The 16,743-nt window shown below is 45.9% G+C and overlaps 1 protein-coding gene across 2 annotated transcripts in view; it reads right to left on the bottom strand.

Moving 5' to 3' along the window:
* The window catches only part of LRIG1 (leucine rich repeats and immunoglobulin like domains 1), a 110,257-nt gene that overhangs the window by 28,475 nt on the left and 65,039 nt on the right, over positions 1 to 16,743 (bottom strand). For both annotated transcript variants that reach the window (XM_054594994.1, XM_054594995.1), the window contains exon 4: positions 974 to 1,111. In XM_054594994.1, the coding sequence (XP_054450969.1) occupies positions 974 to 1,111 (138 nt within the window). The remainder of the gene's footprint in view (positions 1 to 973; positions 1,112 to 16,743) is intronic.

The following is a 16,743-nucleotide window of genomic DNA, read 5'->3' on the forward strand; positions in this document are numbered from 1 at the left end:
TCACTGCAATTCATTTTAGCAGTTGGTGGTTTCTTTGTTCCCAGCAAGGAGGTGCCAGGTGGCAGCAGACACCTCTGGAAGGCCCTTGCGGAGGCCTGAGTACTGCTGCACTGGAGATGTTACCACTGGCAGTGTCTCCCATTTCCAATTCAGTGTCTTGATGCAGGCTAAGAAAGAAATCACTCCTCTCCTTGTGGGTCTTGGAAAATCCACATGCCAAGCCTTGGACTCCCTGAACAGATGGGACACAGTCACCCCTTACTTGGCCTTTCAAATGATCTCCAAAATTAATCATGAATGTTAATAATGCAGATAATGGAAACTCATAGGTCCTTTGAACACATCTCCTTAGTCTGGATTTTCAGTTTCTTCCCCAAAGCAACCTTTTCCTACCAACAGGCATGGGCTAAATTGGTTTTAACCTTTTCCTCCCATCTACTGTCCAATGGGTATGAAATGAGTAAAAGCAAAACAGACCAATGACAAAATTTAGAAGGTTCTAAGAATCTGCAGAATGGAGTCACTGCCCCCTCAAGTACACCAAGTGACGTGTTTCAATAGTGCACAATTAGAAAGATAAGTAGTGACAGGTTAAGCCTTTGCAAAGGTCTCCCCCAACTGTCGTGACTCAAAATAACCTGAATCTTTCCTCTCTGGCTCCATGGGAGGCAGCCCAGTAAATGAGTAAGAAAGTGGGCTTTGTAGCCAAGATAGGCCTGTATCTGAGGGGTAGAATCACCTCTTTAGTGTTATGTTAATCCTTACCCTCTTCCTGCCTCAAGCTGCCCCATCGTCTGTAAAGCTCTACAAATAGAGAAGACATGGCCATAGGTCCCCTGCCCTTGGCCCTGCTGAGGACAGCCCAAGGAACTCTGTGCCCATCCCTACAAAGTCAGCCAGGCCATGCTGAGAAAAGGGAAATGCCCACCCTGCATCCAGACCTGGGTGCTGAAGGTAGAGCAGAGGCACTTACAGTTCCTTTATTGGTGGTCCGTGTAAGAAGCAGGTACTCCGCATCTCCGTGATGTTGTTCCAGCTCAGATCCAGCACTTCCAAGGACAGGTACGCTTTCAGCTGACTCTCCTCCACATTGCGAATCTTATTGTGTTGACTAAAACACACAAAATGAGGTGACTCCAGCATACCTTTTTGAAAAGAAACAGTTACTTTTCCCACCACTTCTTTAGGCACTTTTTTCCTAATTGTTAGCACTGCTCTTTCAGAAAATTAAAATGCAGTGAGACCCTCTTAAAGTGAGATCTCCTGTTCTCCCTTCCACCAAATTATTACCCACTGGATAGGTACTAGACAGAATACCCAAGTCTGTCTGGGACAGGTCTGTCTGAATTGTAAGCCTATGCTGCTTTCCCCAAAGCAGGAACACGGTGGTGATGTTTCAGACATGCAGAGAGCAGCATGGCATGACCAGGACCAGAACTCACCGATACATCTCCCATCAATGATGTGTCCTGATGAGGCTCTCACCTCAAACCTTCAGGACCTCATCCAACCCCTATAAGACTGTAGGCACCACAGCCCACAGCTCGATTTAACCCATCCTAACTCATCGTTACACTCCTCACTACTCCAGGCATGGAGATAGACACAAAGGATTTAAAAAGGAAAAGACAAATTCCCAACAACTTAACAAGGGAAATCAGGAATTCAGTGCTGGATCTAAGTGGAATCCAATCCCCTGAACATCTGACTCTAGTCTTTGATAGTATTATTCCTCAGTTTTTTCCTTTAGAAATGTCATTCTAATGTTTCCAAACGGGAATATACAGGATCCCCATTTGATGCACCTCCAGCTATCATCTTGGGATTCTGTGGGCCCTTCCCTTATTCTCCTCTTGTGTCTGTCCCTGTGTTGCCACCACCACTCACCTGGCCCACTGTGACACGATTCCCTACTCATTTTAGGATACGGATGATCCAACCTGAAACTACTCAAGTGTGCAGCAGATGTTAGCCTTAGAGTTTGGTGGTATACCTCCCTCCAGGAAAGGCATCCTACCACCATGATTTATCAGTACCTTTAATCCTCTTTCTGACAAATCCACTGTCTAATCAACTAACCAGAGAAAGACAACATATGCTATCAAGGCTGGAGGGAACAGCCCATGTGTGGATTTGGCTCGGCCTGGCAGATTCTCACCACCACAGCCCTTATTCCAATGTTCAGAGATGCAAGCATGTACTGGGTGGCAATGCTGGGTTCCAGGCACTCACTCAGCCAGTTTCTGAGTAAACAGTGTCAGGGTCTCCAGCCAATCAAAGCATTCTTGAACACAACACAACTAAGCCAGGCGTCGCTTACCAAGTGGCATCTCTTTTAAACAAACACTTGACCAAATCATTCCAACAGGCATAAACAAGGCACTCTTTCCCAGAGGCTCCGGGGTTCTCATCGAGTCCTTTGTTTTTTTTCACAACTCTCCCAGGCCCTAAACCCAAAAGTCCATTTATAAGGGCACAACTCCACACACAGGGAAATCTCTCTAGAATGAAAGACCACTTTTTCCCTTCAAGTCCCCGCCTCCCCCACAAAAGCTATTTTCTTTGAGTTCTTTATTAAGTTCTTAATAAAGATAATCTCTTCAGTTTTCTGGCTCCAAAAGAAAAAGAAAGGAAAAAAGAAAATAAAAGAAAACCTTTATTATGTAAAGTATGGGAAAGAAAGAACAAGAAATAAAGGCAACAGAGCTGAGCTTATCCAGGAAGTCTGAGTGCAGTGCAGGGAGTCAGGAAGAGAGTCTGAAAGGAGGGGAAAGGGCGCCACGGGCCTGCAGTCGCACAGAGAGGCATACAGTAGAGGGGCCATGGGACAGCTGCTGCAAACCCCCGATGCTTCTTTCCCCTGCCCCTCATCTCTCTCCTCTTTCACCTTACACATTTCTTCCTTCTCATCAGTCTATTGAACCACATTCCAGGCCCCTGCTCTGTGCCTGGCCCACTCTGGAGGACAGTCTCTGGGATAAAGACGGGTATCTTCCACACACTGGAAGAGCTCCTGACTTAGAAGCAGAGGCAGCCATGAGGATGAGAAACAACATGGCCTGGGGCGGGGGTACAGAGGCAGATGGATGAACTGTGCTGGGTCCCCACCTCCAGCGGGCAGGAGACTACAGAGCAGAGGCAGGGCTGGATCATGGAGCTGGGAAGGCAGGCAGGAGCACACTGGGCAATGCCTCACAGGCCAAGCTGAGGAGAAGGGAATTGTGTCACAGTGGGCCAGGTGAGACAGACACAGGAGGAGAACAAGGGAAGGGCCCACAGGACTGGAAGATGAGAGCTGCAGCAAGACTCAGGCCTGGGCGGGCCCCTGACCTTGCCCACCAAACCCCACCCCACCCCACCAGGGACAGCAGGTCTGCCCAAGACATCCCCTCCACACAGCCATCCATCTGGGCTAGAGCAAATAGCCAGTATTCCGGAAGCCCTCCCACTTCCTCGAGAGTAGATGGCTGTGCAAATATGTTTGCCGCCCTGATTCCATCTGACATTCCACTTTCCTAGAACTGTGCATGTTTTTAATGTCATGTGGCACATGGGGAGTCATGATGTCTCTCTTTTTATGTAACTAAGCACCTTAGTTTAGAAGAAAGTCCACACTCATATTTACTAATCCTTGTCCAAGTTCTTTTTAACAATAGCTGACCAATTAGTGAACACCTTTATACACAGGCCCTGGATGAAGCCTCAGTGAAATCTCATATGAGGTAGGCACTATTCTTATCCCTAACTTCATAGGTGGAGAAATTGAGGCTCGGGTGTCTGCTAGAATTTTCCCAAGGTCATAGCTGGGAAAAGAAGGAGCCAGCCTACCTACCAGCCCATCCAAGAAGCTCCCCTGGCAGAATTTTAAGAGCACTATGTCAGATTTGACCTGTAAACCTTCTGCAAAGCTTGCCTAGATCTGAATGCTAGCTGATTATTTCCTGGTTAACCGGACTGGTGTGCGTTAAACTGGCCTCAGCCAGGCCTCACTTTTGTACCAGCTTCCCAGTCCCACGTGAGCAGCAAATCTGCAGAGGGATTTGTACAGGTCATTTAGGAAAATATGGCAGATGATGCTAAAGTTCTTACTCATGGATATTCTGGGTGAAAAGAAGAGAAAAGTTCCATTGAGGTGATGTCTTTACAGACCTATGTTTCAAGGAGGACCAACAACCTTTATTCTTTGGGAAGAGAAAGCCACAAAGGGATGCCCCTAGACATACAAAAAAAAAAAAAAAAAAAAAAAAGAGTAAGGAGAGGGAAGGGAAGAGGACAGTAATGTAGAAAGACTACCACCAACTGGCCTCATCAAAGGAGCACTGCAGCCTTTCTGCCACCAAACAAAATTAGGATTCTGTAGTGATGGTGCTGGGGGATGTGTGTGGTGGTCAGATCACAAAGCATCCACCTCCAGCCAGTGTAGGTTTACTCCTTAGGGTGCCCTCTGGGGCAAGGAGAACTTAATACAGCAGAAGTCTATTAAACCAACACCTGTTAAAGGCTTCAAAAATAAAATGTCTTCAAAGGCGGAAAGCAGGCAAGATAAGCTGTGGCCACTTGGCTACATTTTCTGAGCGGATGTTAAATCAGGCAGTAAAACAGACAGAGGCATTTGAAACCAACACTTAAAACTTTTTATCATAAGTGATTGTTCCACAATGGTTCTGTGAAAGCCTGGTTTACAAGGTATTCCCTTTAGTGTGGCAAAGATCTCATGTCACAGATAACAGCCAGGAAAAAAGGGCAGGGGATCAAAGGATGCAGGGGTGAGGTGGATCAAATGGATTACAGATCGTTCCTGAAATTATGCACTTATTGCCTGCACCATGTAGGGATCAGCAAATGTATTCTACAATGGGTCAGATAGTCAATTTTTTAGGCTTTGTGGGTCATTCTGGTATGTCACAATTACTCAACTCTGATATTGGAGTATAAAAGCACCACAGACAATATGTAAATGAATGAATGTGGATGTGTTCCAAAAAAACTTCATTTCCAAAAACAAGCTGTGGGCCAGATTTGGCCCACTGCCTGTGGTTTACTGACCCCTATTCCATACCAAGCAACAAATTTGGGTTTCTCGGAGACAGAGACCCAGATTCTAATTCTAGCTCTGATGCAGCTTTGGAACTGTGCATTAACTCACATTCTGTATCTGGTTTAACCATCTGCAAAATGTGGCTAAACACCTTTCTACAGCAGAGCGAGAACCCTCCCATTCTCCCTACAATGTCCATGTCCAGCACCACTAATTCCACAGTTTCCTACTGATGACCTTTCTCCCTCTTCAGGAAGTAAAACGAGTATAAGTCTGTATCATTATTACACACCTCCTAAGATAATCCAGGTTCCTTACAGAGCCTGTGCAGACAGGCAGGCATTCACACTATATATCTTTACTCTTTCTAGTTCTTCCAATTAGGCAGAGTTCGAAGTCAGCCAACTCACTGGTTCTAGCACTGAAGCAGGTTTTGGCTCTTCCACACAATTATGGCAATTCAGAAGTCTACACTGTTAGCCCCTGGAGCACTGACAAATCTTCCATAATATGATTTCAACATCAAACTTCTAAAATGTCTTACTTAACAAATCAACATAATTCAAACTATGGCTCTTTCCCTGTTTCAACCTCTGGCTACGAAACAGTGTCACTCAATCCAGCCCTGAAATGAGAAAAAATTATAATACCCCTGCCACCACTCCTTACCTTCCATCCCTGCTCCCATTCCCCACAGTGACCCTGGCAGACATAGTTCCTCCAACTCCACACTGGGCAGTCTCCGAGCAGCAGCAGCACTTTGCACCTGGCCCATCACTGTGCTGCCCTGTAATTCCTACTACGCTTCTGCACCATAGTGTCTAACCCACTGCCCCTCAAAGCAGGCAGTCCACGGTCTGATCAAAAGGAATGGTATGATGTATTCATCCTTGTGTACCACTTGGGGCTACAGTCTATTTTTATATCTGGTAAGTGGAATCCACATAATATGAGACAATTTGTGCCCCTGACATTGATTAGTGTAAAACAGCACAGGGCAGAGCGGTCCTGTTGCTTACCTAAGGGGGTTTCTGTATTACTGCAAGTGCCAAAAAATGTTAATAATTTTGACAGCACATGTAAAGATAGCAATTTCTCCTTTAAAATAATGAGAATGTTGAAAAATAATATTCTATAAAAGAGGCCATGTGGTCTACAGTTGTTCTATTTGTTTATATATGTTCTTAATGAACTATCACAAACTGAGAAGTGCGTAAGTGGTAAGTACAGAGATCCGTGGATTTTTACAAAATGTATTGCACCCATATAACCACCACTCAGATCAAGATACGGAACATTTTCCTCCTGGCCAGTGTGGCTGAGTCAGTTGGAGTGCGGTCCTGCAGACTGGAGGGTACGGGGTTCAATTACTGGTCAGGGCACATAACCAAATTACGGGTTCTATTCCTGGTCAGGGCACTATGAAAAGGCAACGAATCAATGTTTCTCTCTCACACTGGTGTTTTTTTCCTCTCTCTCTTCTCCTCTCTCTAAAAAAGCAATGAGAAAAATGTCTTTGGGTGAAGATTTAAAAAAAAAAAAGATACAAAACATTTTCAGCATCCCAGCAGCCTCTCTCCTGTCATTTTCCATTAAAGGGAACCTCTACTTTCTCCCACTAATTTTGCCTATATTTGTGCTTTATATGCATAGAATTGTTCCATATAAACTCTTCTGCACCCGGCTACTTTCACTCAACATTATGAGTATGAGATCCAGCCATGATGCCGCATTAGCAGTGGTTAATTCTTTTTCATTGTTCTATAATATTTCTATTGAGGGAATATACTGCAATTTGTTTTTCATTTTACTCTTGGTAGACAGTGAGTTATCTCCAGTTTGGGTTATTGCAAAAATCACAGCTATCAACACAAACATTTCTTCTGCACATACCTTTGGTGCATATTTACATTCTGGCAAGTGCTGAGGTCCAGGTGTAGCACTGCTATAGTGTGGCCTTAGCAGACACTGGATAGTTCTCTTTTAAACCAAATTCCCCAGCGTTGAAATGAATTTGCAAAGTCATCTGATCCAAGTGCCATTTTCACGCTACTTCATTCAACTGCATTCTCTTCCTACACCCCTCCCCAACAAAAAAGCAGTAGGAATGCAGCCTGGGGCCACAGAGCAAGGCCAAACTCAATCTAATCTTGTTAGGTTGTCAAACAGAATTATTTTATTATAATTGGGGACCTAATGAACACCAAAAAAGTAAAAAAACAGAATAATTCTAAGTCCTAAATTGGCAAGCAATAAGGTGAATGTACCTGATGTGAGGACCAATGCCGATATGCAACTTGAAAATGAAGATAAAGAGGTTTTAACAAGAATAAGACCAAAAGAGATTTCCTAGGCCAACTTGGAGGAAAGTTTCCTTCTTAGAATGAAAACTGAAAGTATCACCCTGTCACTAGCCTGCTTTACATTCCTCATCTTAAAAAAAAAAAAAAAAAAAAATCTGTTCTATTGCATACATTTATAATTTGCTCCAAGAAACTGGTGCCTCATAGGAAAAGCCCAGCTTGGGTTAGTTCCTGGACAGGAAATAAGAATAGGAATAAGCAGATCTCTTTTTCTCTCTCTTGCTCACTCCCTCTGCCTCCTCCCACTGCTGGTGAATCACTAGTTCCCTGGGGAAATTTGGCAGATTCTCAGCCTGGCTGCAGATGACATTCTGGATCTGTTTATTCAGGTGGAGATCGGATAAAAAACAAGAATGGCCCGGTGGCGGGATAAACAGTCTCTGCCAGGCGGGGGCCAACCTTCCAAAGCCAGGACTGGGCTGTGTCAACCAACCTCCCAACCGTTGACTTCCTTTAGCTTCACCCTCCCCTTGGGGTCTTCAATGAACTCTCCTGATTGACTACTAGCAAAAGGAGCATGATGTCATATCCCAATGGGAGTGCATGGCTCAGGCAGCTTGATGTGCAACCTGGCTTGGCCCTCCCATCCATTGGCTTATACACATTTGGCCCAAGATCCAGAAAGACGAAACCTTCATGGTGAAGAGTCAGCCACCAGGGGTCTGTGAAACCTACAGTGGCCCAAACCAGTAATTACTATAAATCATCAGCATTCGATCCAAACTACCAGGGGTCTGCATCCTATTTTAAGATGCACCAATAAAAAACAGTAACAAAACCTATTAAGGAACTGAGGTTTGGGGGCAGAGAGGGATGAAGAGAACAGGGGATCTTTAGGGCAGTGAAATAATTCTGTGACACTCTAATGGCGGATATATGTCATTAAACATTTGCAGAAGCCCACAGAATGTACAACATAAACAGTGAACCCTAATGTAAACTGTGGGTTTAGTTAATAATAATGTAATATTGGCCCATCAATTGTAACAAATGTACCACACTAATGCAAAATGTTAGTACGAGTAGGAACTGGAGAAGGGGGGTATATAGGAAGTTTCTGTACTTCCCGCTCAATTTTTCTGTAAACCCCAAACTGCTCTGAAAGTCTATTAATCATAAACAAAACAAAACAAAACCTCCTAAGCTATTAAGTAGTCCCGAGGTCATTATACTATTAGAAGGTAAGCTGCACAAAAGCTGGGGTTTTTAGCTGATCTTCTCTGCTAAATTCTTAGCACCTAATGACTACACTTAGAACATAAGAGGCACCCAATAAATATTTACTGAATTAACAAATGAACTGCAACTTCAGCTCAGTCTCCTACATTCACCACCACAAACCCGAACAAAGCAATGTTACTCAGAAAAAACAAAAACAAAAAAAACCCACTGACACAAGATCAATCATCCTATTAAAATAAATTTTTTAAAAAGGTGTACAATTAACTCTTTTAGGTAGAAAAGCTAACAGACATGTTTAAAATAAAATGTCAAAATGACTTTTCAGGGTAATTGTACATTTCCCAAGTTCAATTTAACCCCAAACACAGACATTCATTGATTAGCCAGGGTTGACAAAAGTGTGAGAGCTCTCTTGTCATGTCACCACCCACCCCACCTCTAAGCACTGCGGGGCAGTGAAAAGCAGCCCAGCCTGAGTCTCCATCTGCACAGATAGTTCCTCATCTCCTGCCCTGGCCCCAGCAGAGGATAACGAAGACTTCAACTGGGAGCATTCTGATCATATACCATTGACTGGAGGAAGCCCTTGAGCCTCATCTGAACTGCCCTTTCTAGGGAGAAAGGCTGTGCCCTGTTAACACTGGCAGCAACTTCTGAGGGCTGGCTGATATGGGGGCGGGGGTTGATGCCAGTTCTGTGACAGTGGGAGGTAATTTGTCCTGATATCTAGGCAGGACAGAGTGGCACCAAGTCAGGCCAGGAGATGGAAAACCAGGAATAAGGAGCCCCTTGCGCTTGAACTGCCATCCACATATGGGCACCCCTGGGTCAGAAAAGCCACTTTGCCCTGGTCAAGGCTGACATGCCCACTCCATTCTTTCTCTTGGCTTTATCTTCTGAATAAGTCAGCACATCCCTGTTTCTCCTTTTCTGTCCTTCCCCCAGCACCTTGCTGGCCCACAGACCAAGGACACAGGTGCTGGTCCTCTCCACCACACTGGAGCCCCCCATGACCTGAGAGTCACAGTACCATGCTGTGTGGCCGTCACATGGAATCACAACTCCAGCACGGGCACTGGCCCATGGGTGCTCTGCAGCTGACCAGGACTCACTTGATTCTTTCTCAATGAGTTTTCAAGGTCTGTGTGTCTGTTCTCATTTGGCTCTGAGGGGAAGCAGGGAGGAAAGCCAGCATCCCTAACCCTGATCTAGTGCACATACTGTCCCAGATTCAAGGGGCTGAGCTACTGCTGTTCCTGGCAAAGAACAGTAGGCCAGGTGGAGAAAAGGCAGCAATCAGCAACAGGGTGGTAAGAGAACCCCTGAATGCCAGGCTCAGACCCCAGAAACTGTCAGCGGTAGTGTGCACAAGGTCCCTCTTGCTCGAGGGTGTGAAGAAGCTGCAATGGGTGGTCCTCCTCAAACTGATGGCCCTGCCCAAAGATGGGTCAGGTGGGAGAGTCCCCCACCGTGACACATGACAGTAAGCACCTCTCTCCCAGTCCATAAACGGTGTCAGCAGCTGGGGTGAGGCTAGGGTAGTACAGTGGGTCAGCCAGGAGTTCAAGATCAACAGGCTTTGTCATCAGGTACACTGATTTCTGCTCCTCACAGACCTCACCAACCAGGACCTGAATAAATGGAATCGCCAATGAGAAACAGCATGGTGACCTTGACTCAAAATTTCCAGATGAAACATAGCCTCCTTTTCACATCATCCTCCCATGTCAGCCTTGGACATGAATCACCCGTGGCGTCCGCAGCACTCACATGCTCAGGAGACTGTCCACACCACCATTCTCAAGTGAAAGGCAGGATGCAGAGCTGATTTCACCTGACTGCCACCCTCTCAAAGATGTCGGCAGAAAAAAGGGAGGCAACACTATAAACTGCTCTCTGACATAGTACAATGATGACAAAATTTTCCCCCCTCCTCTCTTTGGCATACTATTTTGATGTATTTATCAATTGGGTAAATAAATTAAATTGTTATTTTACAAAACAGTTAACACAGCCTTGGACCCTGACCTTTGGGACCTGGTCCTTATGTTTAAAAATGCCTGGCCTGTATGACAGTTCCAAGGCAGAGGGCCTTTTTGGCAGGCACAGCCAAGGGGGCCTTTCCTCAAGGGCTGCCAGCAGGGTGCGGCCCCGGGGCCACCACAAGGATTTCCTGTACTCCTTCACCAAGCAAGTTAGTGTTGGGTTCCAGAGGCTCCTCTTGAGTGCAGGGTGCTCCCCCTGCACCCTGATGTTCTTATGCACACAGCCAGCTCCAGGTGGTGAGAACATCAAAAAGGCTTTGTAGCTAGAGCCTCGAGTGGTGGCCTGGGGTCTCTGCAGCAGCCCAAAGTAGTTAGAACACCAGAGTCGGCTCCACGGGGCAGTGAACCCTACTAAGGAGCTCCAACTTGCCACTTAGCCACCTAGGAGGCATACCACACTTTTTTCTTAGCAGACATGTTAGCTGGAGTAGCAGGAGCCCTAATGGCAGGAATGGTGGTCTCAAATCTAACCTGTAGTGCTTATCAGGAGCCTGGCTCTGGCTTAGCTCATTTCATCCTCATGACAACCTGAGAGGAGAACATCATTACTATCCCCATTTCACAAACGAGGGGATGCTGAGGCACAGGCAGGATAATGCAGCAGAAAGCAGCGGCTGGGGTTAGAGCCCAGATATGAATCCTTATTCCACACTCCTACTTGGGGTGTGGAATGCCTCATAGTGGAAGTAGGCAGGAGAGCCCCTAAGGAAGAGAGCTGCTCTGAACACCACCCTGTGTCTCCCCGCTTTTCTTGGCATCCACCAGAGCCCCCACCCCTGGAATCTATGGCTCAAATGAAGGCAAAACCAAACTCTGCACATGCAGAGAGCACAAACCCTCCTCAGGCCATTGTACACGCATATGTGGGCCTCACAAACCCTCACATGTCGCACACAGTGGCTGCAGAGCACAGCCAGACTGCTTCTACTTATATTTAAGATGACTGCCATGGTCTCTAAATAGGAGTGGGTATGGCAGAAGAGAACTGGGCTTTCTCCAGGAGCAAAGAAACTGTTCACTCATCACTCTCTACCACGCCAGAGAAGGTACCAGATAACTCAAGATGAGAGAAGGTAAGGCCCTGATCTGGGGTCACCCAGCTAACCAGCCTGCAAGCCCAGGTATCCTCTGACTCTAGGATGTACTACTCCCTGGAGGGACAGAGACACAAGAAGCTGTATCCAGTTGCCACTGGCTATGAAGATACAGATGGGACAGTGGATGCCAGGGTGCCCCTGATATGCCCTTGGAGTGGGGAGAGGGCCACTGGAACATTCCCTGTGCCTCCCAGGCAAGCTTCCCCACAGCTCTGAAGTTCCAACAGAGGAGGGAGCTGCTTCAGCACTTGGCTGCAGCCTCCAACATAAGATCCTTTCCCTCTGGGGAAGAGATACCACTAATATGCCTTTAAAAATAAAACAAGGCCAGCTTCCTGCCCCATCTGGAAGACTTTTGATCTCCTGATCATATGATTTAGAATATCTCTTAACCTCACAATTTCCCAAGCCTTCAAGCATATGCTCTGACTGCACTGTGGGGAGGTTAAGGATGTGTACCACTGGGATTAAGGAGTCGGCCCTTTAATGCAATCCTTTGTATCCATCCTGAAGATGATAAAACCTGCTACAACATCAAAGTGGCACCATCTCCAGCACCTCAGCCTCCACCCAGAACCATACCCTCCCCTGGTCTTGCCCATTCTGGGTTCATACAGGATCCAACATTTGTCTGTTTCTTTCTCTAAAATACAAGCTTCGATTTTTTTCTTGGCTTTGGGTTTTAAAAAGCCTATCATCATGGACCTAAGTGTACAGACTTTTAAGAAAAACATCGGAGAAAACTAAAGGTAGGCAAAGTTCTTAAGACTTGACACTAAAAGCACAATGCATAAAAGACTTCATGAATTAAAAATATTTCCACTGTGAAAGATCCTGTTAAGATAAAAAGGTGAGCTTGACTGGAAGAAAATATTTTCAAATTACATGTCTAACCAAGAAGTATCTAGAGTATATAAAGAAAGAACTTTCAAAACTTAGCCAAAACTGAATAATCCAGTTAGAAAATGGGCAAAAGACTTAAATAGACATTTCAGCAAAAAGAATATGCTGATGGAAAATAGACGCACGAAAAGATGCTCCCAAGCACATGAAAAAATGCTCCCATCATTGGCCATTGGGGAAATACAAATTAAAACCACAACGAGATGTCACCACACACCTGCCAGAAAGGCTAAGATTTAATAAAAAAGACACCACCAGATGCAGGCCCGGATGTGGAGAACCAGGTAACTAACACATTATTGGTGGGAACATAAGATGGTATAGCCACTTGGAAAAGTTTCGCAGTTTCTTAAAAACTAAAAACATAACTACCATACAATGCAGCAATTATACTCTAGGGCATTTATCCCAGAGAATTGAAAATTTATAGTTCACACAAAATTTATACATGAATGCTCATGGAAGCTCCATTTGTAATAGCCAAAATCTGGAAACACCCCAGATGTCCTTCAACAGTCAAATGATTAAACCATACATACCACAACCCCAAAAGCCAAACTTAACAGCCAATTCTGAAAGGTTACATGCTGTATGACTCCGTTTACAAAACATTCTTTAAATGAAAAAACTGCAAATATGGAAAACATATTAGATTGCCAAGGGTGTGGTGCAGGAAGAAAATGGGTGTGGTGATAAAACGGCAACAGGAAGGATCCTTGTGGGATGGAGGTATTCTGTATCTTGAGTGTATCAAGGTCAATACCCTGGTTATGAAAAGTTCTACAAGACGTCGCCATTGTAGGAAACAGGGTTAAGGGTAGTCAAGGGATAGGTCTGCATTACTTTTTACGATTGCATGTGAATCTACAGTTAGCTCAAAATAAGTTTAATTAAACCAACAAAAAACATATCACAGTGGAATCAAATAAAGGATCTGGTGGAATTTGTGGTGGAATCAGACAGCCAACCTGCTAACTCATTTGGTTTCTGGCATCTCCTTCAAACCTGCAGGAACTTACCCAGTATGACTCACTGTGAAGGGTCAAGCACCAAACACTGCTGGGCTCTGCAAGGTTTCCGAAATCTAGGGATATGCATGTACTGTTTAATTACTCTCCACCATTTGGGAGTGGGGCTGGAGGGAGGTCCTGGTGAGGAGGGTGTTGCTGATAAAGCTTATTAGACCAGTGTGGCGCCTGGTATGTCAAGAGTTACCATCAGTTCTGTGCCCTGCAACTGAGCCAAGCTCAGCAGTACCTGGTCAAGCAGGAGGGCTGGCTGGGCATCCAAGCCCAGATGGTGCAGACCTCTGCCAGAGATGAGATTCCCAAAGCACCATCCCTGGAACAATAGCAATGGGTAGAATCCCATGAAAAGGTTCTGGAACAGAGGCATGCATCCTCCCTTGGGGGCTGGTGCAGATGCCCAAAGCAGGTCAGCCAAAGAAAGGTGCTGACGAGGGCTCTAATAAAGATATTTTTCATTCTGCTCGATTCTGTATTTACTGAACAGTGCTTCCTTTTCATGAAGTAACAACTTCTCAAGAACAAAAGCTCCAGGTGGCTCGTTTTATGCAGGAACACCATGTTTCAACCTTCATTATCAAAGCTCTGACATGTCCTATAGCAAAGCAGGCTGCTTATCTTTAACTTGGTTTTCTGAACTATCTGACTCCATTGGAGAAGCAGTCAGAATGGGCTGGACACACCGAGAGACTTGCAGTGATTATTCATCTTCGCTTCAGAGAAAACCATTCCCCAAACCAACATCTGGCCCCTCACCGGTGAGGAGACACACCCATGCCATAGGAAGGGCAAACCAGGCCTTAGAGAGCTGCTACAAGGAAGCAGCAGGATAGGGGTCAAACCTGGATAACGGGAACCCCTGCCTGCCATGATGCAGTTTCTACTGCTTTCTCTATCAACATCTGCCCAGCTTTTCAATCAATTAAGAAAGCAAGTCCTATCTCTTGGCTGAAAAGACTCATGCCCTCTAGGAGGCCCCAAAAAACGATTTCTGCTAATACCTGTCCCAAGTTTGTCCCTAAATATCGACAATAAATGCCTAAAACTATCCACTCTCTGCCCTATATTCCACAAGCACTTATTCTTGGATTGAGCCATTCATTTAGTGAGTTTACTTATTCATTCAAACATGTATGGGAAGTGTTTTGTGCAGCTGTTGTAAGAAAAAGTAAATCTGACTGCAGTATGGTCATCCCCCTAAACCCGTGCCCCAATACCCCAAAATCTACACACAAGTCAAGGAGACAGGAGAAGACAGATGTGATGGGCATATTTGAAAGATGGAGACACAATGTTGTGCGGGAAGCAGGTTAGGAAGACAGCCATTCCAGACCAAGGTGATAACAGGAATAAGGCATGGAACTGACAGACACAGTTGGTATGGGTTTTCATTCTGTGTATTTTGATGTCAAGTTCAAGACAGGAGGTGAAAAGAGGTCCAGAAGAAATGGAAGCAGAGGCCAACTCTGAAACAGCCAAGACTTTATCTCATACGTGATGGGGAAACCACAAAAGACATGGGTATTTCATTCATTTATTCATCAAATACTGACTGTGGGGCAACCATGAGGCAGGTGCTTCCCTGGAAAAGGTATAAAGGGGAGGGATGAGGTTTGAGGCCTCTGGGAGACACATAGGGAGGAAGGGGAAGGCCAAGTCTAGGTGCCTTTGGAGACAAGGCCATGAGGAACCCCTTTAGAGATGAGGTGCATGTCTCAGGTTTGGCAGTGGACCAGAAGAGCTGGCCAGAATGCTAACTCCCTGCATCATTTACCCAAACTTCTCAACACTGGTGCACAGCTGGCCCACTAGACAGAACTCACAAGCATCTGAGCCTCTACCAGGAACCCAGGGTTTCACAGCCAGTGGGTCCCCAAACAAGAGCCATCTCAACTAGAGATGGACATACACTTCAGGCCCCACTGGGTCTACAGGAGGGGCAGAAGCCCTGTGTATGACCCTGGTTAAGTGTGGCTGATGGGGAACCAGACCCTGGCTGGGAACCATCCTGCCTGGTTTCTAAGACTGTGACCTCGCTAACAGGCGAGAGGGCCCCAAGGCTGGAGCTCAGCAAGGAGGCCTTGGGAAAATAGGCCACTGAGGACACAAAACCTGTCCTTCTGGCAGGGGCACAGCCCCTGCCTCCCTCACATCACCCTGCTTGGCCCTGGAGGATGGCTGGTTAGTCAATGACAGGTAAGACCCCTTGATGGCAGGGGCAACCTAAGACAGGCACAGTCGCCTAGGGGCCATCAGGGAAGGACTTGGGAGTCACAGAGAAGAGGCAAAAGACCCTCCCCCCTCGGCTCTGTCACGGCCAGAGCCCTCATTCTATCTGAAAGAAGTCTCCTTATCTCTTGGCTGCTTTGTCCGCTGCCTGACCAGGTCAGTGAAACAATACTAAAGGCAGATACAACCTTAAACTTGATCAGGCAGTTTCCAGGGACAATTAGGCCTGGAAAAGGAATGTACTAAACCCTATGAAACTTACTTTGTGAAGAATGCCCTCGAGTTAATGAGTACTGATGTTTGGGGTCGAGCATAGGATGTGATCAGTTTCCCAGGTTTCAAGGCTGAATGGGCACCACCCTGTCAACTAGACCCTGACCTGAGGCAAATCTCTGTGTTCCTTCAATCACAGCCTTTTGACATTGATTGATGAGCTTTGCATACATGCTGTATACCCCTGTGCATATCATTCTCAATAAAAGCGACTTCAAGACACGGGCTCAGGGCATTCTCCACTAGAGGGAATCCCCACTTCCTTTTCCTGGCAGACCGAGAAGTGTCCTGAACTACTTATTTTCCTCCATGGGTGGCTATCCGGGGGGGACTCTGCAGTAACAGGGTACCCCCATCAGACCCTTCTTTTAAAGTTGAGATAACAGAAGTAAAGAGGAGAGGTGACTTGTGGAAGGTCCTATAGTGTCTGGCAGTCAGGGCTAGAAGCTCACTTGCTGATCTGGTTCCTCTTTGAACACTGCTGTTCTGACGAGGCAGAGGCCATATGCACAGAGGAACAGATGTTTTTTTCCCATTCCTCAGCACCACCTCCACACTGCAGAATGACCTGCATTGTAGGATCAACAA

Source organism: Pteronotus mesoamericanus, unplaced genomic scaffold (assembly GCF_021234165.1).
Source record: "Pteronotus mesoamericanus isolate MK-2021 breed Mesoamerican mustached bat unplaced genomic scaffold, CSHL_Meso_final scaffold_54, whole genome shotgun sequence".
NCBI classification, from domain to species: Eukaryota; Metazoa; Chordata; class Mammalia; order Chiroptera; family Mormoopidae; genus Pteronotus; species Pteronotus mesoamericanus.